The 25725-nt window shown below is 35.7% G+C and overlaps 1 protein-coding gene across 1 annotated transcript; it reads left to right on the top strand.

The window, feature by feature from the left end:
* The first annotated feature begins 298 nt into the window (after positions 1 to 298).
* ACMSD (aminocarboxymuconate semialdehyde decarboxylase) lies at positions 299 to 25725 on the top strand. Its single transcript, XM_009895858.1, has 10 exons — positions 299 to 355; positions 3752 to 3796; positions 9057 to 9153; positions 12673 to 12722; positions 13917 to 14153; positions 16447 to 16540; positions 18211 to 18306; positions 18780 to 18952; positions 25234 to 25332; positions 25556 to 25725. The coding sequence occupies exons 1-10, from the start codon at positions 299 to 301 to the stop codon at positions 25616 to 25618; spliced, it is 1011 nt and encodes a 336-aa protein (XP_009894160.1). The 3' UTR covers positions 25619 to 25725.

The raw sequence follows: 25725 nt of genomic DNA, 5'->3' as shown, positions 1-25725 counted from the left end.
TAAATAAATACCTTCATAGTGCCAATATAAACATATATTTTCCCTTTGCCCTCAGTCGGCTGCAGTTTATGCATTAACAGGGACTTTCTGCTAGAAGCCTTTGTTCTTTTAGAAGGCCACTCCTCTGGGATTTAGGCTCCCTGGTTGGCCACTGTACTGAGCTCTCCTGATAGGACAGCAGGTGGATCTGAACAGCCACCAAAGTTAGTAATCTGCTAAACCAGGGACAGGAAGGACAGTAGCAATTATACAGAAAACATTTTCATGGAAAGAATATTTCTCCTTTGATACTTCAAAAATGAAAATTGATATTCATAGCCACATTCTACCTAAGGAATGGCCTGACCTGAAAAAGGTAATAAGAGTTTAGATATTCAGTGTCTTATGTTATCAGCAACCATTTCTACCAATGTAATTTTTGAAAGAACAATGAACGAATGTTCTGCCATAAATGTCTTAAGTTTTTTGTCTAATTTGGGGTTTTTTCAGCTTTAAGTTATTTGTATTGCATTACTTTGCAAAGCAAGAGCCCCAGTAAGAAAGGGATTGGCTCTGTTCCCGACTCTTTATTTATCTGCAGCAATTCTTTTATTTTTGCTTGGGTTTTTGTTAGATCTGAAATTGTGAAATGATGAGGAGCAAATTCCTCTTTCTTGATAAAACCAGAGTTGTCAGGTTCCCAAATGGTAATTTTTTTTAAATAAGAGAAATAAACAAATATTAGACAAGATTAATGTTACCTAAGACAAAATTCATTCATATCTTATACCCACAGGCATGAAATTCATTAACTTAAAAAGGACTGGGGTCACTCTAAGTATGTCTAATTGATGAAGATGATAATTTTATTAATATCTGTTATTTTTTCAGTTACGGGAAAGAAGTAGCATATTGTACTAAAAATACAAAATCTCAGTTGTCAGAACACTGAAGCTATAAGTCAACTTGTCTTAACTGTGAATCTTTGCGTGGTATTATTATTATCATTCAATGACATAAATTTACTCTTGTCAGTAATAATTTTCATGATCCTGTGAAAAGTATTTGAGAATGGAAAGTGTCATTTAGGTTTTCATGTAATAAATCTAATCCTTTTCTTATTTCAGATTATCAAAAGCCATGTAGTCATCTCATTCTGAATTAGGTTTGAGAGTTATTGCCTAAATACAAAATATAGAGATGTCTGATCACTTTTTGACTCATAAGGCATCACATCTCTAATGCTACAAAGAGTACTGAAAAAGATCACACGAAACTATGTATATATAGTAAGAACACACATATATATATAATTATTTACAGTTAAAAATTTCATTCAGATTTCCAGGATATCTAGTTTTTATAATTCTTTAATGTTTCCCTTCATGATAAAAAATCAGAGTAGAAAAGAGAAGACCTGCGTCGTTGCTTCTTTCCTTATTGTAATTCTGTGTTGGTTGTGGTTTGAATGAACGTTCCCTGTGTCTGACAGTAGTATGGAACCACTTGATTTCATTGTGCCTGTCTGACAACAAAAGAATACCATTATTTCAGCCATGCTCTTAGGCATCTGACACACTAACTGAAACTTTGTTTTACACTTTACATTTCTTTCACTTAATTATTTTGAGGTTGAGGTAAGTGTTTCATATGTTTGAGCTCTGTGTTTCTCTGATTTTAAGCATGACAGTCCAGTATCAGTTCTATATTAGCCAGTGAGCAGCTGGAAAGTGCAAAGAGCAAAAGTCATGAGAAAACCTGGCATTTAGAACATACATAGGATTATTTCTTGATTAGTAGTGAAAAATAACATTGTTGTGCATAAAATGTTTGTCTCCTTGTTTACCAAGGAAGATCTTTTTCAACATTGATTTGAACTTCCTATTTGTAAATATAAGAGCTGCTCAGTGAAAAACACATATACACTGGGTAATGTAGGTGAGATTACATATTTTTAGAACAATTATGTCTGTTTTAAATGGATAGGAGTTTAAAGATCCAGATTAAAAACATAGGTTACTCTTGCTTGTTTCAGATTTTGTTGTCCCTGTTTCTGCAATATCCCTATAAAAACACCTATAAAATTCCTTCATTCTGATTTTACATGATCTTAAAATACTTTTTTTGTCTGTATATACTTTAAAAGGGCAGTAAATTCAGAGAGATAAAATCACCCCAAGAATCCCTGGATATTCATGGACATGCATCAAGGCTGAATTCACTACTGTTAGACCCTGTAGGCCACTGTTGCGTTTATTTAAACACTGATAAAGAAGCAAATACCAAATTTCTAAAAGTTAATTTCCAGCTGCTAGCTTTTGTTTCCTCTGATCTAAAGACTGAGTGATTCAATGGTTTATTAATGGGCCCAGAATAGAAAACAACTCTCAGAATTCCCTAGACTCCTCTGAAAATTCAAGCCATTAACATAGTTCTCTACATCTCATGCATGGAAAACCAATCAGGCAATCCTAACGTGCACACATAGTGCTAAACTTTTCTTTCTTTTTCCAGCCTTATAAATACAGAACCTTGAACCTATGACTAGAAAATTCTATTGTAAAGATCCTTATTTAAGAGCATAGGTACCCATAATAAGTATAAATATTCATAGAAATAAATGAAATAGGGACTGTAAATACATTCCACAAATAACTCAGGGGAAGAAAAGAAAATAAGTTCAAAAACAGACCAGCGTTTTTCTCTATTGCCTAAATGCTTGTTGAGCACCTTTATGACACTTATTTTCTGCGCAGCTTACAATTGCAATTAGCATGCAGCTAGTAAAAACTTAAAGTTCTCATTAGGTGTCACTCATAAAATTTTCCCTAAATTTCTATATTATATATAAACCTATACATTTCTAAATTTAAATAAAATATACATAGCTACATAGCTAAATTAAACATACATAGCCTCACTTTTTGGCATCTCTGGTTGGCTGAAGTCAGGAGGCTTGGCTCTGCACACCTACTTTGGGAAAGCTCACAGTGGTATTAAGTAATGATTTGTTATCTCGGGAAATTCAGGACTGTGTTCAAATTGTTCACACTTCAGTGAAAGAAATGCCAGCTTTTACCCAGTTTCCTTGGATATGTTTCTTTACAGAAAAATGGGAATTCTGAGCATTGTTTTCAGTCTATTATGATATTTCAAGATTTCATTTATTTATAATCTGGTAGTTTATGAAAATAAAAGGAAATCAGCATCATTTGTAGGTTTGGGGGTTTTTTTGTATAAACATTTTTGAATCTCTCTGGAAGAATCAATGAGCATCTAAGCTTCTCCTTTTTAGCTTCTCTTGGCTGTTTAAATATTAATAGACAAGAGACTGACCTTCAGTCCTGCTGCTGAATCATGGAAGCTGAAAAGTGGAATCAATACATCTTTGTGCTAATGATTAACTGATCACAGATTGGAAAATTGTCAGCTCAATTTTCATATTGCCAAATGCTTGATTTAATTTTTTCTGTGTTAAAATCGTTCCAGTTACAACGTCAATATAGTAAGCAACTTTAAGCACTTTGAAATCAGTTGCAGGACTTACTTAAAAATGCTATTGAACTGAGCTAAAAGTGATCTACAAACACCGTTAGTCCAGTCCAGTTAAACTTCAGCGCTTCTGCTGAAGGCAGTGGGGCTTCTTGTAGGCTCAAAGCTGAGCATATGCATGTTTCTCCTGAACAAGGTGCTGCTGGATTGTAAGAACTGAGATTTTTATTATTATTGAAGAGTGCTAACTAGCACTGGCTTTTTCTTCTTTCGTTCACAGAGATACGGATATGGTGGATGGGTACAGCTGGATCATCACTGCAAGGTTTGGGCTGTTTGGTGCTCTAAGCTGATCTTGTGTTGTCATCAGGGATACAAATACAAATTCAGAGTAAATCTATTAAAAAGCAAAGTGGCAATAAGATTGGCTGTGTCTTTGATACAGATTTCTCTAGAGGTCTGTCTTCTATGAAATAATATCACTCTAAGTCTTACTATAACTCAGTAGAACTTTTTGCATGAGAGGTGAAACTCACTTTCTCTTGTATGAACCAGTATCCATTTTTCATCATCATCTCTAAACACTTGGAAAGGATAGCTCTAATCAATTCTTTTCGATAAGATAGGTCAACCTAAAGGAGATTACATGCACATTTTTATTTAAGTTAAATGCAGTTGTCTGTATGAGAAGCAAAACCAAAAGGAACTGCTATTTTAATAAAAGTTAAAGAACTCAGATGTGAAAACGTCTTCACATCTGAGTGAAAAGGAACGAGTAATTTCTGTAACTTCATGACAAGGAGAATAAGTAGCAGAACAATAGGTTTGGGGACCATTATGTAGAAAAGTAGGAGCCTGAGGTTTATTGGTAAGTAAAAGGCAGGCTGGATCTGATTTTACTTCGCCTTTTTATTCCTGTCCACTCTATTAACTTTACAAAGGCATTTCTGAGCTACATTAGGACAACCGAAACAACATGTCTCCAGATGCCATGAGTCTGTGCTAATGGTCCATCTGGGTTCAGAATCCATCCTGCTGGTACTGAAGTTAGCAGAGTACATGTATTTACTCTGATGGGGACAGAGCTGGTTCCTTAAAGGCTTCATGCTGATCTCACTCAGAGTAGAGCAAATTGGCAGTAATTCCAGTGACATTCACAGTGACACAACAATGTAAAACTTCTAAAAGCAAGATCGACACAGTGCGGTACTTCTTTTGATAAGAGCATTAAAAAATCACCAGTATTAGTGCTTTTTTTTACAGGAGGGCACAAGGACCTAAGAGAGGTAAGGCTGATATGGCAAAATAATTCCCTTTGTACGTTACTATGTAGGTTAACTGTACCAGCTAGTTTTAAAGATGTTACGTCTGTTACCATAACTTTGGCATAGCATAACTGTTACAATAACTTTGGCAGTCAGATATCCGTGTCTATCTCAAACACTGGCACAGGAAGCCAGCTTCCTCCTGTGATCTGTCAGCTCCCCACTCCCAGGAAACTTTTGGAGATCCTGTCACTGCAAATGGCATTGGCCTCTGGAAGGAGGGAGATTAGAAAGATGGCATTAAAAAGAGATCTCAGAAGACCTCAGTTCACTTTCCACTTCACTTCATATGTACTTGTCCTAAGTTGAGAAACCTCATCTGTAACTGCCTACCACAGGAATGTTATGAGTTGTACAGATATGGAAGGGAAAAAAGCAATGGAAGGTATTAGCCAGATAATTAAAGAAAAAATATTAAGAGGTTGGGTAGATAAGTTGGATATAGTAAACTGGAAGGCAAAAAGAAAAGAGCAAGAATAGCTCAACAAAGAGCGTCAGCACATAACCCACTTAAAGCATGTGAAAAGTGCAAATAAGTGGCTAAAACCAGCTATGTTCTATACTGGCAGGCTGTATGCACAGTGTTTTACAAGGGTTAATCTGTCTCAGGCTTCTGAAATTCAGACATGATCTCAATATAGAAATTTTATAATGTAAACTAGAGGGATAATTGATAGATTTAATACTTAGCATTTTCAGGGTGACAGTGCCTCTCCCTATTTGGGGTAACCATATAAAAAAAATAGTACCAAATCTTCCACATTGTTTCTTTTTGTGACATGGCTAATTCATTCATTCTCTGTAGAAATGCAACTTGTATTATCTTTAGAGAAGCAAGACTTGCATCTTCCAGGTAACCGAGGTATTTAAATATATAGTTCCTGTTAATTTCAGGGGAACTACACATTCCCTCATCCCCTTGTCACTTTGCAAAATCATACTTCTTTGTCATTGTATGTGTAGTAGTAGATGCATATAGGAACTGAAAAAAGCTGATAAAATGGATATAATACAGTGTCTATTTATTGGAACCTAATGATATCCACACTGTTGTCATTCTATAACATGCTAGGCTAACAACCCTTTATGAAAAAGGACCACAGAATATGAAGGTTGGGACTGAGAATTAGGAACAAACAAATATCATGCTGAAATTTCAGATCTGAGTCTAAGCAGGCATAGGAGGAGAGAACAAGTCACCTGCCGAACCCAAGTGTGGATGGCACAGCTTCTGAGATACATGGTAGGTGCAGGAAGGGGAGAATTGTTGGAGACATTTTTAGCAGCTTAGCTGTTTGATACAGGTCTGATGCTAAAATTCCCTACTAAAAATAGTTTGCAAAGGAACTTTGTGGCAAGTCAATAATAGCCTTATACACTCTGCAGAGAATTCTGTCTAACCTACTTCTGTCTGAAAATGTTGCATGAAAAAAGTGCATGGCAAAATAAAATCCTGTTCAGATATGTGGAGCTGGAAAAGTTAAGTCTTAAGATTAAAAAAAAAAAAACGAAAAACCTTTTCATATCATTCTGTGAAGAAGCATCAGGGTCAATCTGGAGGAAAATAGTTACATATATTTTTAAAGTGCAATTTGGGATGTGACTGAGTACTTTAGTGATGGGGTAATCTTAAATGTAGCTTGCTGAACCAAATCAGCCTGCTGGATTTACTTCTTTAATATTTCTCTCTTAATTTCCACATAAATTAATTAAAGCCTTAAATATCAGATAATGTTTAGGATAGGATAGGATGGGATGGAATGGAATAGAATTAGAATAGAATAGAATTATAGTATATATGATAGAACTTGTGTTAACCTTGCAAATAAAAATCTCTTGGCTTTTATGAGATTTTCAGCACTGCATCCGTTGTGTTGGAACCTGAAATTTTTTTTCCTGATCTTTGTTTCATTCTTACTCCTGCGAAAAACTCTGAGAATTGTTTCCTACTTGAGGGGTCTGAGTAATTTCTCATTTTAAAAATATCAGGTGCATATTAGTGGCAGTGTCTAGAGACTATAGCAATATGACTCATTTTCCAGTCACAGTGTTGCTGGACCAGATCTTTCCATCCTTACATACAGGAGCATGAATCTATTCAAATGATCTTGTTTTGCTTTCCTGCATAATCAAGTTTGTTGTTGCCAACATACATTGATGTGAGCTTATCCTTGACCTGCAGCGTGTTCACAGAGTCGGTTAATGCAAATGAAAATAGCAGTGTTCAACTAATTCTTCAGTGAGAACAGCACATGGCTTATTAGAAACCTTTCCTGTATTGCAAACACTGTTGCATCATTCAGAGAACAACTATTTATCTCAGCATTTAGGTATGACCACTGACAAAGTTGCTAATAAAATTAAAATGTTATCTAACATTGTTTTCAGTATTAGCAGAAGAAAATATATATAAGCAGGTCAGCTGCTATGCCATAGCTGTGTCTGAGGAAAGAATTAAAAGTCACCTATGATCACAGAAATACTCTCAGTGGTAATCCAATAAAGGCTACATCATCTATTTGTATGTGATGCAATGCTCAGTTCTACTCTGTCTTTTTCTCTACTCACACCCTGAACATTTTTCTGTTATTAGGCAATCTGCAGCAATGCGCTGATATTTTTTGATGTGTTGGAGTGTACAGCTAGAGTAAACCTTTCTGTCAGGTTGGAAAATCAATTTTACAAGAACCTGAAGTATTTTACCAGAGGATCAGGACTATGTTGTTATTACTGACTGTAATATTTCAAGTCATTTTCACAACCTATGATACAGCTAACAAGTAACCTGACAGTTTGCCAAGGCAGCACAGTTAGATTTGTTGAAGAGAGCTTTAAAATATTCATTAGGGCAGTATATTTGTGAATGATGTATGAAGTTAATAACAAATTCAAGGTTAAGAACAGTCTGACTTCTCAGGAGGGGACAGAAACCCAGCTCTGTGAGAAGCAGTGAAATTTTATTAGTTATTTCTGTTTTAGCATACTAGTAGGGAATATTCTGATTTAACAGGTTTTTTATTTAGAAAAATAGGCAGGATCCTAACTAAACAAATTTTGAGAGGGAAAAGTGGCCTTTGGAGAGAGAGAATTCCTTTTCCAGAAGGGCCAGAAGACTCCCTGTGCTAAGCTTCTGTTTACAGTGAAAGTGAAGGAATAGCTACTGTGTTTTCTCATGTGGTTTTCAATTTTCAACTGCAGATGCAATGTGTTCCCTGTCCCACACATCTGCTGCATGACTGCACTTACCCATCCCAAATACACAGGATCACGTGGATCTTCTGACTTCCACCCGTTTCCATTTATCCCTGTAGTAGCTTCAAGCAACCAAGAAATACTCAGGCCTTGCAAGTATTGATGAATTGTATCTCATCAATTCGTGCAAGCTTAAGCCAACAGAAAGACTGTTTTGTCTCTCTTTACAAGTCCATAGAAGCATGTGGATACCTACAACTGTAACAGAGAATTTACTTTGCTTAATGTGACAACACTGTGCCTTCCCAACCTCTTTGGACTATTGACAAAGCAATCAAAAATTAAGTTTACAAAGGAAGTTTCCATGCTCATAATTAAAGGAACAGTATTAGATTTCATGACGTTGTTAATATTTTGAAATTTGTAAGTTTGGGAATTGATGATATATGGGGAAGATATTACACAAATTCAGGTAATGGTTTTATACTGCATTTAGGTTTTGTTTTGCTTGGGTTTTTTTCCCCAAATACGAATTCTTCAATAATTCTTTTTTTCCCCAGGAGAAAATGTAATCTGAACATAACATAAGAGGTCTCCTTTTGTCTCAGTATCACTGGTGATATGAAACAACTGGACTGAAATTAACAGAGTTGCGCAATTATTTCTGTAGTTACTGGAATCATCGTGATGCTATTGACTTTAAAAGAACATACACATACCCAAGGGGAAAATTTAGCACAGATGTAATTAGAGCATTGTTTTGAGGTCAAAATTTGGTTTGAGGATAAACTTGGATTAAGGTACCTGATATCTTTTCCAAACAAATGTAGAGTGATAGACATCACAAAAGAAAGGGGATTGTTTTATTATGAAGAATTAAATCTGAACTTTAAATGACTGTTCTATTCATGACCATTTTAAAATAGTCTTTGATTAAAAATACCTACTGAATAAAAGAACAGAATTCTGTTACTGAATTTCTGTAGGGAGCACAGTATACTCAAGTGACTATAAATTAGCATGTACTACTTTGTCACATTTATAATATATGAAAATGTCATTTCACAGGGACAGGCAAAGATGATGAAGGATGGAAAGGTTTTTAGAGTTATTCAAGAGAACTGCTGGGATCCAGAAGTACGGATTAAAGAGATGGACCGATCAGGTACCTCCATAAAGGAATTGAAATCATTGTATCTCATCTAGAGTAAGAGCAGCATCTCTGTTAGTGCATCTGAAACTGCTCAATAACAATTTAAAAATTAAAAGGTTTAGCATTCAGTAGTTTAAATCTGTGGAAAGTCAGTGAAAATTGGTATGTGTTATATTCAGACCCAAATGGGACATGTTCCCATAATTTACCTCATTTTCAGTAGCCATTTATTCCCCACGTGGGCTCATTGGTTTTGGTGGGATTGTTAACACAGTAAGGAACTAGTTGACATAAGTAAGGATGACTGTGACCTTAAAAAGGCAACATGCATTCCAGGTATAAAAGTGGTTTACGTAAAAGAGCAAGCCCTTCCATTTTTGTTGCAAATGTTAAAAAGATTCTGTTTACTTATAGGAATTTTTGTATGTTTCTTTCCTTTTCTAATATTTTTTCCAGTTTAGATGTTGCAACTTCATTCTGTATTTTTGCTAGAGTCCTCTGAGCCTGCAGAAGTGGTACAATTACTTTCTTAGAAAAGAGTTTTCCTGATTTAGAAAGAAACTTAACCAGGTGCCATATGTGCAAAATTTATTTTCCATCAAGTTACTTATATGCCACTAAATAAGGTTTGTAAGATGGGAGACTGAGAATGGGAGAAGGAACCTCTAGTCTGATCTATTTTTATCTGATTTTTGTTAGTTCTTATTAACACTGTAATTCCAAATTACTTTTGTGAAAGAAATATTATGTTACTAAAGATTATTTATTTTTTATAAGATTAAGGCCTGAATAATCCCCTACATCAGTTTCTCAGTAGAAATAACTTGAATATCTTCTCCAACTTTTTGTAAGGGATAAATATCAGAATTGCTTCAAAGAGCAAGTATTTTATAAGTAGCATCTTTATGATTATTGTTTCCTTGTGTCATGGGATAGCACGTTAGGAGATACTTTGGGTCATTCTTCTTACGGATGTTTACTGCAACACATAACATAGGCCAATTTAGGAACTCAAGGGCTGGCGGGCAATTTATGTAAACACAACTTAGACCATTTTTAACTAATTCATTTTCACCCTGGAGGACCAATATTTCAATCTCCAACCATTACACTATTAATGTGAATGCTAGAATGTCTTTTTGAACCTCTCTGAAATATGCTGCTTTGACTAGACTGTAATCATTCCCTGAGTTAGCTTAGGGATTTGGGGGATTTCCACATCATTCAACCACACTGTGGATCATCAATAGCCTTTGGGCACCTTTCCCTTTCAGATATTTCCCCCAACACTAATGGCACGTTTCTGTAAAACAATTCCGCCCCATCTATTTGCTGTAGACAAAGGTAAAACACAGGAACAATTCTTCCAAATTTTTCCAACAGCTCCACAGAAAAGAAAATGTATTACAAAGCAAACACCACAATATTTCTCCACAAACTAACCAGTGCTGACTTACTTTAAAAAAAAAAAAAAAAAGTCTAAAACTGTGTGTTACAGCACCATCTTGTGCCATAAAAATGCCCCCCTTTTGTTACAGCACTTCAGAGATAGAGGCATCAGCCAATTAAGTGTAAAAAGATAGGTCTTAGTGTTTTTCATTCTTACTGGTCTTCTAGTGATAAAGACTGAAGGTCACATTTACTCTTTTTGGTTTACAAAGCTGCAGCTACTTAGTTCAAAGACCACTTTCTGTAACACAAGCTGAGATAGATTATACCCAAAAATTTAACCTCCAAGCATGACATAATTTTGGAACAAAGGTGCAAGGAGTCTCCCAGCTGAACAAAACTAGTATCAGTCACTGTAAGGTATGTAGTGGTGTAGCCCCAACCAGTGTTATCCACACTGTTTTCAGCACAAATCCAAAACACAGACCCATACAATGAAGAATATTATTAACTCAGAGAGATAACTGACAGCTTGGTTATTAAAAGGCTTTGTTTGTGCAATGCCCAATGTGTCTTGCCAGTAATAAGAAATGGTAGCTAATGTACCGAAGAGACTAAACTAGTTCTCATAATCATATGTCCTAGGTCTATTTGGTATACAAACCTGTGTCTTGATCCACTCAATAAAACAAGCTATCAAGGTAATTCAATAAAACAAGCTGTAAAGGTAATTAACACCACAGTTCCGTGACATAAATCATTACAATTTTGTTGGAGAAAATCTTATAGTTAATCCTAACTGCCTTTTCTTATTACTTTCTTCTTTGTAAAACCCTCTGAAGAGGGTATAAAGTAGAGGGTTTTCTGTGCTGATTCTTCCTAAACCTAGTGTCTAGGAACCTTCAGCTTGGAAGTATGGCCTTAACATTTATGTTAAATTTGCTCAGAAGTGTAAAAATGGATTGAAACCAGATGCAATGCTTATTGTGGAAAACACGGTGAATGTTCTCAAACATACTAATCAAGTGTCCAGTAGAAATTGGTGGATATTACAACTTAGGTATATGTGTAGTTTTGTGGACATAATCCTCAACCCCAAACCATTGCCACTGCACATAATATTAATCAGATCTTGTAAAAAGGAGTCAGTTTGTTTCCTATTGTTTCCCACTTAAAATACTGGGAAAGAGACTAAATCATTTTGTTAAACATTTGAGCGCTTTGGCAAGGTCATTGTCTTAGAAGAAATTCTCGTAGAGTTTTTTCTGCCATCTTTGGCATTACAAGTTTCATTACTAATAACCAAGTTAAATTTTTTAAAGCATGACCAAATATGTGCGTAAATATTACAATCAGACCTAAAATAAAAAAAAAAAAAAAGTTTTGCATGTAACTATTTAGTGAAGTCCTAATTATTTGTTATTGTTTCTTCTGTTGTTAATCTGCTAGATTTGTTGTGGTCATTCCTGTAACCTGTCACACACAAAGTTATGTTACAGAGTTGCATTTGAACAGAAACCAAACAACATAGACTTAATTCTCTTTATTGCTAACATCAAAGTTATTTCTAAAAACAGACAGAATTTCTTATACTTACAACCTCAGTAGTCCAGACACAGGATGAATGAAACCTAACACAAGGGGTTTTGGGGAACACGTTGTTTGACAACCATTGTTAATGTAATATTGTTTATATTTGAACTAATTTACATATTTAATTATTAAATATATATGATAAATGTGACCCCAAAGTAAACTTAAGGTACTGTATTCTGTTGGTTTAACATCACATTCATTTATGTGTGACATTAAATTGCTATTTTAATTAATTGTACACTTGCATACCAAATACTTCCAAAATCAAAATACTTAGTTTCACAAAATAATCTAGTATGAGTATGAAAGTGTTATTTTTCTTTCTACTTAGCAAAAATATTCCAATTCTAATAAACTTATACACTATAAAATTTATTACCACAATCCTCAATTAGCCAAAAAAAAAGATTCTATCCATATCATTCTTAAATCAGTCTTTCTTACCATTAAAGCTTTTACCTTTCAAACCAAAATCTTTCTTACTTTTAACATTTTACAAAAAAAAAAAAAAAAAAGCAACATAAATAACTGCTTTTTCTTACTCAGGAGTCACAGTCCAAGTCCTTTCCACAGTCCCTGTGATGTTCAGCTACTGGGTAGGTTCCTACTAGCGTATTTTCTAATTCATATGTTACAATTTTCTTAAAAAATAATGCACTCTCCTATAAATTGGGTTGCTGAAGTAGTCACTAGAGCCCTGAAGTAAATGGGGAACTGTTATGCTGTGAAAAACAAGACACAAAAATATAGTCCAGGTATCAGAAGAGCCAACAGGGTGTCCTGGCAAAGCTCCACTCTGCAGTACACCCAGTAAGAAAGAATGAGACAAAATAATTTCTTCTGGGGACCTTATGGGGGGAGCTGGAAACAGAGAGAGAGAATTTGCACAGCGTGAATCCATGGTTAGCAGGTAGACGTATATGTACAGATTCCATGAAAGCTAGACATCGATCAGTATTGTCTCATGAAAAAAAGAATTAAAACATGTATTTGTGGTCTTGTCCCACTTTCTTTGAAATGTGGCATGGGACTCATTGACCTAGAATGCTTTGAATATTAAAATTCAGCTATGTATACAAGATGGGTTGTTTTATGTCAACAGATATGCTACATTAAAAATCTTTGTGTTAAGCCCACATATAAGTAGTACTACTGATCTTCAGAATTTCTTGTTGGGTGACATATCTTTAAAACTTTATTCTGGTATTTATGGGAATATTTTCCGTTAAGTAAGTATTAGGGGGGGAAACATTAAACTGATTATATGGATATTGCAGTTCCCTTATTAGAATTATGCCTGTTATCTCCTTCTAAATGTTAGCGAGGTTTGCTCAAGTTTTCTCTGTAGAATTCTCATGCTCCAGCATCTCACATTTCTTATTTTTATCTCTTCAGCTCCAATAATAGGAGAGTAAATATTCATTGCTATGTTTTAAAGTTATATGCTGAGGTTTTTGCATTGGGATAAACAAAAACAGAGGACTGGTTTACACAAAAGACCAGCTACTTAAGTGCATCAGCAACTTGGGCTTTATTACACTCATCCTGAGCAATAAAGGCAACAGCAGTTGATAAAATATTCAAGACAAGAAGCAGAACTGCACCCATAGGTTTTAAAATGAGATGGAATTTAGCCCTACTGGTTTCCAGCCATTCAGAACTGTAAAGTAAATTTTAGGTTCAAAACCTGCCTCTGAATTGTTTCCTGTGACATTTATCCAGTATCTTCCAAAGGTGATAACATTTGAGAACTATATTTTAATGTACTATTCTGTTTAATATCTTGCCAGGCCAAACCTCAGGATACTTTAGATCTGGCCCAGATATTAAATAATGACTTAGCTGCTACAGTAAAAAAGTACCCCAAGAGGTTTATCGGCTTGGGTACGTTACCTTTGCAAGCTCCAGACCTGGCTGTGAAGGAAATGCATCGCTGCGTGAATGAACTTGGATTTCCTGGAGTACAAATAGGATCTCACGTCAATGAATGGGACCTGAATGCACCAGAACTGTATGATATTTATGCTGTGAGTAAATGTTTCTTTCCTTATTTTGGGGAATTCTGTGATACGGAATTCTGTTTAAAAATATCTTGCGACATACTCAGTCATCAACTAAATTTAGGGATACATTAAAACAATTGAGCCTTCTAATCTGCTTAGTATTCAGAGCTTTAATTATATGTGACAATTCATTATAGGATATAATTATATAGTATATAATGATAATAATACAATATAAAACATTCTGAAACACACTTTGTAATAATGAATAACAATCTTTTTATGATATGAGTTCTTACTGTAGAGTTGGCTTCTTGGTTTGTGAGGATAAGTGCAGTACCAAATAAAGCATTTCTGCACTGTTTGCTTTTGGGTTCAAGTTACTGTATCCAATCCTATTGATCTAATTGATAAAACTCTCTGAGATTTTCAGAGATAACTGTAAAGTCAAAGTATCATACAGAATTATGCAAATGGGACCAAAAGTGCCAAACTGAATGTTTGGATTATATTTAGATTATTAAATGAATTTGATTGCATTTCCTGAATAGCCTGAGGTCCAGCTGAGGATGGTCATTTGTCTAAATTACAGAGCTTAATTAATGTATATTCTGTATCTGTTTCACAGGTTATTGTAGCTGTCAGCTTGAAATTGATCCATAGAGGTTATTTTTCAGAATGCTCCATTTATTCAAGAATTTTGTTACTGTAGCATCTGGACTATTTGTTTTTGTGGTCATGTACAGTCAGTTATCAACTTCCACTCTTGGAGATGCACACATTCACAGAATCACAGCATGGCAGAGGTTGGAAGGGACCTCTGGAGGTCAGCTGGCCAACCCCCTGTTCAAGCAGGGCCACCTAGAACCAGGTGCCCAGAACCATGCCCAGATGGATTTTGAGTATCTCCAAGGATGGAAATTCCACAGCCTCTCTGGGCAACCTGTACCAGTGCTCAGTCACAGTAAAAAAGTGTTTCCAGATTCAGTTCAGTTCAGAGAGAACTTTCTGTGTTTCAGTTTGTGCCCATTGCCTCTGGTCCTGTTGCAGGGCACCACAGAAAGGAGCCTGGCTCTATTTTCTTTACACCCTCCCTTCAGGTATTGATATACATTGATGAGATCCCCCTGAACCTTCTCTTCTCGGGGCTAAACAGTCCCAGCTGTCTCAGCTTTACCTTATAGGAGAGATGCTCCAGTCCCTTCATCATCTTTGGACTCTCTCCAGTAGCCCCATTTCTCTCTTATACTGGAATCCCTCTCTTGTACTGGGATCTCTCTCTTATACTGTACATTCTTCAGCTTATGTTTAAGACATGTAGGAAGTAACCTCTATCACTTTTAGACACATTCTGGGATAATAAAGATTGTGAAATTAAGCCATATTTGATAATGAACTTTAGCAATCTACCAAGTCAGTTATCGATTTGTTATTTTTAATTTACAAATGTGGATGGCAATTACTCCCTACAATCCAAAAGTTGCAGCTTTATTTATGCATGTATGGGTAAATAAACCCAAATTTTTCAAATGTGTGATAGTCTCCTTAGCAACAAGAGGAGGTCCAGAAATATATCTGACAAAACGAAGCTGTTAAATCCTGGTTAAGCATATGAATGACTCTGATGACTAGATATTTAAATTTTAGCACATATTTAAATTACTCAGTCAGAATCAGTATCCTATATTGTTCTTCTGTTTTCCTTTCCAAAGATGTCAGTAGTTTTGGAAAATTTAATATACTTGAGTGGAGATGGATTATCGATCAGAATACAGCTAGATTTTGAACTCTTAGGGTGTATTAGGAATGTGTTTTTAAGACAGTTGGAGGACAAAAGGGGACAAATGTAGTGCAACAGCAATGAAAATTCCGGAATGCAGCTGGAACAATTCTGCAAAACCATTCTAAAATGGTTCTATAAAATATTATGAAAATTCATCCTCATATGTGTAATGAAACCAAAAGAATGGTAGTTTGAACCAAGTTTTGTACTGCAGGATAGCTCACAAACAGCTAAAAAAGCTTTTTTGTACTGCATTAATCTGAGGAACACTTGGCTTACTAAAAAGATATTATCATCAGTGTTTCCAATCCTGTCATCTCAAAAAGAACTTTAAAACTCAGTGAGGACTTCAGGATATGGCCCAGAGGAGTAAATATAACCACCTATTGCTTATAGTTCCTACTTCTGGACCTATTTTCATTACTAGTACTAATGCTCAGTACGATTTTGCAGGTAATCTTTAAAGCATGGCTAAGAATTAAGATGCATTTCGGTATGATTAGTCAAGATTTAGATTTTTTCTTTTTACTGCAGGCGGCTGAACAATTAAATTGCTGTCTCTTTGTGCATCCCTGGGACATGCAGATAGATGGAAGGATGTCCAAATATTGGTTTCCCTGGCTAATAGGTGAGTGTATATTTACTTTGCTTGATCTAAATTTATGAACTGTCACTGGATTATGCCCAGAAGATTGTTGCAAAGGTACCAGCGCAGAGAAAAACTACATGATTTTTCTGTCAATCTTTTTTTTTTTAAATCAAGTATTACGATTAAATCTGTTGTGTAAATTCAGCATTCATTTATTTCTAAGCTTGTTTAGTATGTCTAACTTTTAAATACCTAGAATTAAAATTATTCAGGCTAGCAACAGGATCTAATATTTTCTCTCGTCCTAAATAGAAAGAGCAGATGACTAGGGAAAAGTGAATTGTCTCTGAAATGAGCTCCTCAAAAATAATGTGAGTAAATGAAGGAACAGGAGAAAACAAACATTGCTTCCTGGAAATTCTTGGATTATTTCTTAGAAATTGGTTGATCAAAGGAAATAAATCTAAGTTCACATCAACTATAGATGCAACAACATGTGCTTTGAAAGCTCCCCATAGATGTAGGGAATGATCTAGTTTCTGGTTTTTTTCCCACATCTGTGAGGTAAATCAGAACAACATTGAATAACAGGAGGTAGCTTATAGTGCTACCTAGAAATATTTTGACCTAATCCCATCCTCGCTTATTCTGTTTTGCATTGGTTTGTTTTGCATGTTTTTGTACTGCCTCCAATCGAGGTATTCTGAAAAACATACAAATATAAGTATAATATACATTCTGCAATATACATGGGAAAATCTTAGTATACCAATCACCAGTGAATTATCTTAAAACAATATCAATTAGTCTTAATCAGAGCAGGCTCAACAATACAGATTTAAAAAGAGATTAAAATTATTGCATTTACTTAACAAAGTATAAATAAAATATTTTCCTACTAAGCTTAATAAGGCTTTGCATAGAATCATTTTAGGCAAGTATTTAGGCTGGAAAAGACCCTTAAGATCATTGAGTCCAACTGTAAAGTCCAACACATTTGAGCATATGGTAAAACATTAATGAAAGATAACCTTTTGAGCTGGATAGGTATTGGTTACCCCATAGATGAGGGAAACTGAGTTCCTAATTTCAAGCTGGATGTCTGTAGTTAGGCACTTAAATGGCATGATATTATAAATATGTTAGGTGTGCCCCAGAAACTGAGGCGTGATGTAGGAACCTAAATTGCTGTTATGTTCCTAACACTGGGCATCCAAATTACCCAGTGGCAAAAAGAGACATAGGTTATTTCTAAACTGTTGGAACTGGCACCATGTCATAACTAAACCCCAAATCTACGTTGGAATATCCACCGACATATCTGCCCCACTTTCCATGTAAAAGAAACCCAGAAGCAGAGGTGAGAAGAGAACCTAACGTATTCCAGACTTGTCTTTGAGCTAGGATAACTGGGGAATCAAGCCTGTACTGCGCAGTTTTGGACATACCCAACCTGTCTGTCAGCTAGAGGATAAAAACTGGGCTTAGAATTCAGAATATCTTAGCTTCCAGTCCTGTGTCCTCATTCCAGTTAATTAATGTTCTACTCCATGTTCCCCTATTAGAAATAATGCGTAACCTTTGGCAGCTGCTCTGTAACTATTATTTTTTCAGTAGGGTCAAGGCTAATTGAAGAAGATCATATTTAAAACTCAAATGGGAAAATAAAAAATAACACTCTCATACAATAAAGCTTTTTTTGTTCTTAGGCATGCCAGCAGAAACGACCATAGCCATTTGCTCCATGATAATGGGGGGAATTTTCGAAAAATTTCCTAAGCTGAAAGTTTGCTTTGCACATGGAGGTAAGTAATATACCGTATGAAACACCTGCTCTTTACTAGAGCGTGATACAACTGTCTTTTCTGGTATGCCAGCTAATAGGGTTACCATGTCAAGCCTGCCACCAGCTGAGAACTACTACCCCAAAGAAGATAATCTGCCAGATTGGCTGCTTGTATGAACACTCTGTAGCCTGTTTCAGCCAGTGTTTGAACTGTTACAATGGCCTTTAAGGGAAACGAGGAGGAAGGGAAGACAGGAGATCATTTGGGGAAAAGGACAAGGAAACAGCAGGAGGGATTTGGGCATCACAATAGGGAAGAAGTGGGGAAAACAGAGAAAGAAGCTAATGAATGGGAAGGAATAAAAAATTGGTGGTGCAGTGCACTTTCTTTCTAAATAGCTGACAGTAAAACTGACGTATCTCTGTTGATAATGTGGCTTTTTTTCCTCCTGCATATTTTCAGCTTCTGTTACTAAAAATTTCTTCTTGCAGGTGGAGCTTTTCCATACACAGTGGGGCGAATCTCCCATGGATTCAACGTGCGCCCTGATTTATGTGCAGTGGATAATAAGGTGGATCCAAGAAAATACCTTGGTTCATTTTACACAGACTCTCTGGTCCATGATCGTGGTGCATTAAGGCTGCTAACAAGTGTAGTAGGAGAGGTGAGTTTTAATGCTTCCAGAAGCAGGTGACTCATTCTTTGTTTAATTCTCTATGAAATAGCAAAAGAAGAAGAGAAGAAAGCAGGCAGAAGACAGCATATTCACCCGGTAAAATCAGAACTTAAGCTGTTATAAACTGACATGCTTCTGCCATGTTGATAATGTTTCTAGTATATGGAGTTATTGAAATGGTGGTTTTAATCCAGGAAATCATGGACTGTGAACATCAGTTCAGTGAGGCTAGTTCCTTGTGTAAGGTTGGTCAGGATGGGACGCAAGCAAAGACTGCTCCATTTGGGGCCTGGTTTTCAAATGGCTTAATTTTCAAATTCAAGTGTATACTTGAAGAAACTAAATTGTTTTTCCACTTGGAAAGTTATAAGCAGAAAAAAAGACAATAATAAAGTTTTTGTGAGGATCCTAGAGAGCACATTAAACATCATGGGTTTGCAAAAACACTTTAATTGTTAGAGCAGAGAGTAAAGAAATCTTTGTAGTTTAGCAACCTGTTTAAATCGGGTACCGCACAGGACCGAAAAATCCAAAAAACATTCAAATAATTCCTTCTCATTAGTAAGCGCTCAGAAAGGAGTTGAAGATGGCATCACTTATCCAACTTCCAATGGAAAGTTACAGATCAACATACAAGAGACCCGTATTTGTGTCTTGATCCCTGGACCTCATGGACTTTCTGCAGCTAGCAGGCAGATACCTACCAGATGTCAAAAACAGAAATGCAAGCTCTGACATTGACTTGTCTCAACAACTGTATTCCTGTTTCCTGTACATTAATTTCTAGGCTCACGTAGTACTTTCTCACATACCGAGCTGTTCTTGTCACCCGGCCCTCTTGGATGACCAAAGTTCACAAAGACAGCTAAGCCGAGTGTTTTCTTTCTCTCTACAGAAAAGATACTGTTGATTTCCCATTTTCATCTCTAACAGTCTGAACAGGTTGCTGCAATAGAGCTGTACTAGAACTGATACAGAAGTGACTTGCCTAGGCCAGCCAAAAATAATAATGCAGAAGAAACTGTTGCTTTTCTTTATCGTGGTACTCTAAGCCCAGGTCTCAACCCTTTGAAATCCATGGGATTTCGGTCTGTGCTGCACAGGAAATCTCTAGCTTTGAGACTGGACTTCTGCCTGCAGCTCCCCTACAGTACTTGCACCTTTTAGGAAAACTTTGTATTTGAAGATTCATGAAAAATTCAACAATGTAACAGCACAACTAGAGCTTGAAACAATACTATATACAGTTTTTGTAGTGTGTATGTATACATACATACAATAACACTAAAGCTCTAAGGAGAGGAGAGCCAATACCTCTTTCTTAAATCCACCGTGAACCAAAAATAGATTTATGGCAGGAGCCCGATAAAATATGCAAAGAAACTACCATGCAGCCTAGTTTTGTTAGAAACAGGTAAGATAAAACGCAGGTCAGTTTACTTGTCAAAAAATCTACTAATAAGCTGTTAGTATTGGAAAGTTCTTATAACATCAGTGGGTATTAACTCGGGTGGCATTTGCTAAGTTCTTTCCATACATATAGACATGTTATAGCATTTTTTTTGGCAGTGCTAGTCCTAGTGAACACTGATGGAGAGATCTCTGTGTCAGGGATGAAGTTTTACCCACCACATGGGTTACTAACAAAATACTAGGGCTCCAGCCCATTATTGATTTCTGTTAATTTCTGTTACCAACCTCTAAATAGTTAATATATCATGGTCAACAGCCCAGGACTTTTTACTGTGCATTACCTTTTGAATCTAACTGTAGCTTACAGTAACCAAGTGGCTTTAAGTAGTTTTTACAATAGATTTAAAAATTTTGCTGGATGTGATGTGCACTTCCATTTTACAGGACACCCAAAGGCTTGTGGAGTAACAGTTCAGCAGCACTTGCTTTCAGTTATGTCCTTTTCTGAGAAGTCTCCACAAATCTAGACCATGTTCATCCTAAGTATGTTCTCGTTCTACATGCAGTTATAGTATCGAGGGATGAGTCTAGCTCTTGAATTTTAAATTGCTATGTTTAGGTGGTCAGATTCCTTTTTTTTTTTTTTTATTGCCAAGGAGACAAGATCACTTGCTTGTTTCTTTTTTTTTTCATTTTAAAATGTTGGGAGACATGTTTTACCATTGTTAGAAAGACCTTGGTAAATTAGAAGCTGTGTGACTCACCATGGCTGAGACCCACAGATTCTTTTTCTGGTTTGATTCTGTTAAGCTGAACCATAGATGTCAAGAGCAAAGCAGGAGAGGAAGTACAACAGGATGCGTAAGCTATTGCTGACGAACTTAACTCTTTTTAGGTTTTAACTTGTATAGAAGGCAAGTCTCAGAGCAGTTCTGCTTTGGAGTTACAACTTAGGTTTGCATCTCAAGGCTGCTCTAAGCTGTGGCTGTTGTAGGAAAGCCACTGTCTTCGCACCACACTTAAACTGTAACTTCTCTACCTTTTTTCCTAAGAAGCGACACATAGACTCTGGCCCTTAATCATGATTAGTCTTTGCAACTGAAATTTAGTTGTTTGAGGAGAGAGATGTTATGGATTCTAATTCGATAATCTAAAAGTCACTCAGCAATAGCCTCTCTGGTGGCTCATTTATTTTGTCAACAGACTTCTGAAATTAAGTTTCTTAACACAATAAATTTGACCAGTTTGCTACATGGGATGTTTCTGTCTTCTTGGATTCTCCTCTGAGTATTTGGAGTTCAAGCAATGTGACATCAGGTGGAATCACAGTGCTGAAAAGTCATGAGTCAGATCCCCAAAACTTAAATGCTTTTAACACTCCAGAGAACTTGAAAAAAGTATATTTTCTTTCTCTCTTTCATAGCCTAAGGCATCTTATCCTTGAAAAAAATACTCACTTCCCATTTTCAAGCTTTACTTTAAAACCATGAAGATTAAAAAGTTCCCTCTTTTTTCTGATGAAAGTTGGTATTCTTACATAATACCATTCCAAGTGTCAAATTCTTAAAAAAAATGCCAGATATATCAGCGTTTTCAGCACAGTCATGTGTTGGCAGAACAACAAATACAAGATGAATAAATGCTGGGCTAAACCAGATGTGGTTGGGTCTTGAGGATGGGGCTGTAACTTTATGAGCTGAAGGTTCGAAATAGGACAGGTCTCTAGAGTATAGCCGAGAGCTGTGCAGGAGGGGCATCGGTGTGTGTAAAGATGTGCTTCGACGTGGCTTCAGGTCCTTCGGGAACAGCCGTTACCTGCCATCAGAATGTAACGGGTTGGCTTTGAGCTTATGAATATTAAAATCCAGTGACAGCTGTGATGAGTCATGTACATTTAACTTCATCCCTTCCTAGTTTTGGGTGCAGATTATTTGGAGCTTATTCCAGTTAAATGAAGCAGAAGTATACATTTCTGAGAAAGAATTTTGTAAGACTGCAAAATTGCTGCAGTCCTTTGCTCCCCCCATGGTGAGGTAGCGTGAAGTGAATATAAATAAACACCAAATCCCCAATGATGCTGTCTATAAAAAGTGAAGAACTGGGTTGACAGGGGATTAAATGATTCAGTGTGTCTCTGCAAAAACTTCCCCATGGTGATTCCTCAAGAGCCATCACCCAAAGGTGAAACGTTCTCTGGCCAGAAGGTGGAGCTGAACTGGCTATAGCAATCTTCCCTTCTTTTGAGATGTATCCTGTGAGTAGGAAAGAAGGTGAGATGCAAGGCAAATACAATTTTTCACTAATATAAGGGGACAAATTCATTCTTGATGCTCTTTGAAATTCATTTTAAGAGTCAGGTTCCTATTACTGTGAAAAAGGTTCTGCTGAGGAGAAGGGTCCGCTGAGGTTAATCATTAGCCGTATGTACCTTTTTAAAAGGAGAGATGCACTGTTCTAGGTATTGAACTAAAAGTCCTCGAGGGAAAACTAACTTTGTTGATATACTTTGGAATAATACAATAATACGTCTGTTATGTTAGGAGTATTACTTATCTGCAGAGACTTCACAGGACTTCTCTGAGGCTGGGTGCTAAAGACAGGTAAAACAATCCATTTATAGATGGGTAAAAAAACTGAAGCTCAAAGAGTATAAATGAATAACCTCGTATCACTACTAGCAGAGCAATAATGCTGCTTCTAAATTTTTCTTATTAATTTACAGCTCTTAATTTTTCCGCTAAGGAACAGATCACATGAGCAGCTCTGAAACACTTTAAATTAGAGGAAAAGAAAAATATAATTGAAACAATATATACATTATTTGAATGAGAGCATGGGATTTCTTTCTGCTTTGTTATATATAGGAGATGTAAACAAGAATTTACAAGCCTTTCTGGCTTACTTAACCTTGACTAATAAACAGCTGGGCAAATACTGCGTTTCCTTCTCCTTTACTTAGAAATCCATTTTCTCATACAAATCTAGTACGTTTAGTGGTTGTTTTGCTTTTTTTTAATATGGCATACATTTATTTTTCGTATCTGAAGAACATGTCTTGGTATCAGATTGAATATTATAAATAAAAGAATGTATTTAGCTGCTTCAATGTACCCATGTCCAAATATATTTTGTTTAATCCACACTCAAAACTTGATTTAGTATACAGAGGGTATAAATTCCCCTAATATTATGGCAAGGCTTCTATTATAAATTATAACACAAAAATATAGGACAGAACAATAGAATGTGTATCTTCTGTTTGGATTTCTTATAAGGTTTTGTATAGGTTCTTTCAGAGACTCTCGGGTGACATCTACTGGAAGTGAAAAAATAAAAATAAAAAAAAAAGCAGCATTTGCAAATAAGAAAAACGAATCATTTCATAAAATAACTGAATAATGTTTTCTTCATCCTATTTCAGTATTGGTAACTGAGTTCAAATATTATAACAAGTGCTCTGAATTCATGAGCTTGACTTAAAATTCCCAAGACATTTAAAAACATATATTTTTAATTAAAACTGTGGTTTTCAAATATGCGTGTCTCCAGGAGATACAGCTTAAAGGAAAACAAACTTTTGATAAAATCAAGACAGTTGGCAGCATGAAATCTCTAAGACAGATAAAATGGAGAAATACCGTTCCAGTATGAAAACAAACCTGCAACAATGTGGACCTATTGAGGATCTGCCTGTTTCTTTTCATCTCTGATAATAGGAATGATGCATAGAGATTTTTATTGAATTTCCTTTTCACTGACTTGCTTTCAGAAACAAATTATATCATGTCACTCATATTCTCAGATACAGGTTTCAAACGCACAACTAATATCCAATCACAATTAAAGACAACGACATTTAAAAAAATTACAGACTTCCAAAAAGATTTGAAATTTTGTACATGAGATTTTGATTTTGTTATCTGAAGCTAAAAGCTAGTTAAATTAAATGAAATTGAATTATTTTTATGTGTTTGAGTAATTCTACATTTTACCATGCTTTAAGTAGTATCAGATTGCAATTATTACAGTTTTTAAAATGACACAAAAGATAATTTTGATTGCTTTGTATTTTTTACTACACGTTCTTCTTACATATATATAATTTTAAGTTTGTGTGTGTCTCTGTGTGTGTGTAGTCAAGAATTTCAAATTCAGGAATGCAAATTCAAGCTTCTTTTCTGAGTTTGGTGGAGAACTTCCTGAGATTCTTAGAAATGTGTCAAAAACTCTCATACTTATTTTGAACTGCACACAGCAGTGCAGAACATGCAGTGAACACAAAAAAGAACTAAAAAGTAAGTCAAGAAACAGAAGAAAGAATTCTGTGTACCCTTTATTGGTCACTTAATTATGGCAACGCTTAACCAAGATTAATCCTTGCATTTTAGGCAAACTACTTGCAGAAGCAGTACGTGTAGTGTAGACCAACAGATGCCTTTCTGTTACATTTCAAACTAGCACTGCAGTACAGAAAATCGATCTGAGTAGGAAATTACCATTTTTGTTGTATTCACCTCAGCAATGTATGTTTATTCCCATGGGCCTGGGATTTACATTTTGAACTTTCTGCGTATCAGAATAAAAATACACCAAATTTTAGTTAGACACCACAAAAGCAGTAAATAACCTGTACTTTTTTCAAACTTAAATTCACCCAATAAACTCGAGTCATTGTTTTCAAGCTTTTTCTCCTAATGAAAGCTGGAAGCCAGGCATTAGCTTCATACTCACTTTGCTAATTAATCAGTCCAATATACACATGTAATTTCCCGTGGTTTATTATAAATTCCAGAAAGCACATGCAACTATATTGTTCAATGTTACTACAAAATGTACAACATGTTTTTTATTACCAGGACAAAGTTATTTTGGGGACAGATTACCCTTTTCCACTTGGGGAACTGGAACCTGGAAAGTTGATTGATTCAATGGAAGATTTTGACAATAAACTGAAGGTATGGTCTTTACATTTGGGGGTTTTTTCCCTCCTTTTTAAGCTTCTGGGTTTAGACCTGAGATAAAACGCTGGAAAATCAGCGTAGTATACTGATTTTTGCCAAGCCTGGAATAGGCCCTTCAGTCTCTTTGCAGCAGTTCATTTTAAAGCATGTATAAAGGCATTTGAGTAAAATATCAGTTAAGCACACACAAACATATTCATGTGTTTTGTTTTTACAGGATAAACTCAAGGCTGGAAATGCTCTGGAATTTTTAGGTCTTAGCAGAAAACAATTTGAATAATTGTGAAGATATTAAAGAGACCAAACTTCAGAAATAATGCTGAATACTTGAGGAAACTTCTCTTTGCATGTGCAATTATACAGATGAAAAATAAATTTGACAAGTAT

This window comes from Charadrius vociferus, unplaced genomic scaffold, assembly GCF_000708025.1.
Source record: "Charadrius vociferus isolate BGI_N301 unplaced genomic scaffold, ASM70802v2 scaffold862, whole genome shotgun sequence".
In the NCBI taxonomy this organism is placed as follows: domain Eukaryota; kingdom Metazoa; phylum Chordata; class Aves; order Charadriiformes; family Charadriidae; genus Charadrius; species Charadrius vociferus.
This window is presented reverse-complemented; position numbering and strand designations above follow the sequence as displayed.

Excerpts from the sequence above, each read along its gene's own strand:
- ACMSD (XM_009895858.1), top strand. The coding sequence starts at position 299 with ATGAAAATTGATATTCATAGCCACATTCTACCTAAGGAATGGCCTGAC. Across the intron at positions 3,797-9,056 it reads AGCTGGATCATCACTGCAAG|GGACAGGCAAAGATGATGAA; the intron begins GTTTGGGCTGTT and ends GTCATTTCACAG. Across the intron at positions 16,541-18,210 it reads TTGGTTTCCCTGGCTAATAG|GCATGCCAGCAGAAACGACC; the intron begins GTGAGTGTATAT and ends TTTTGTTCTTAG.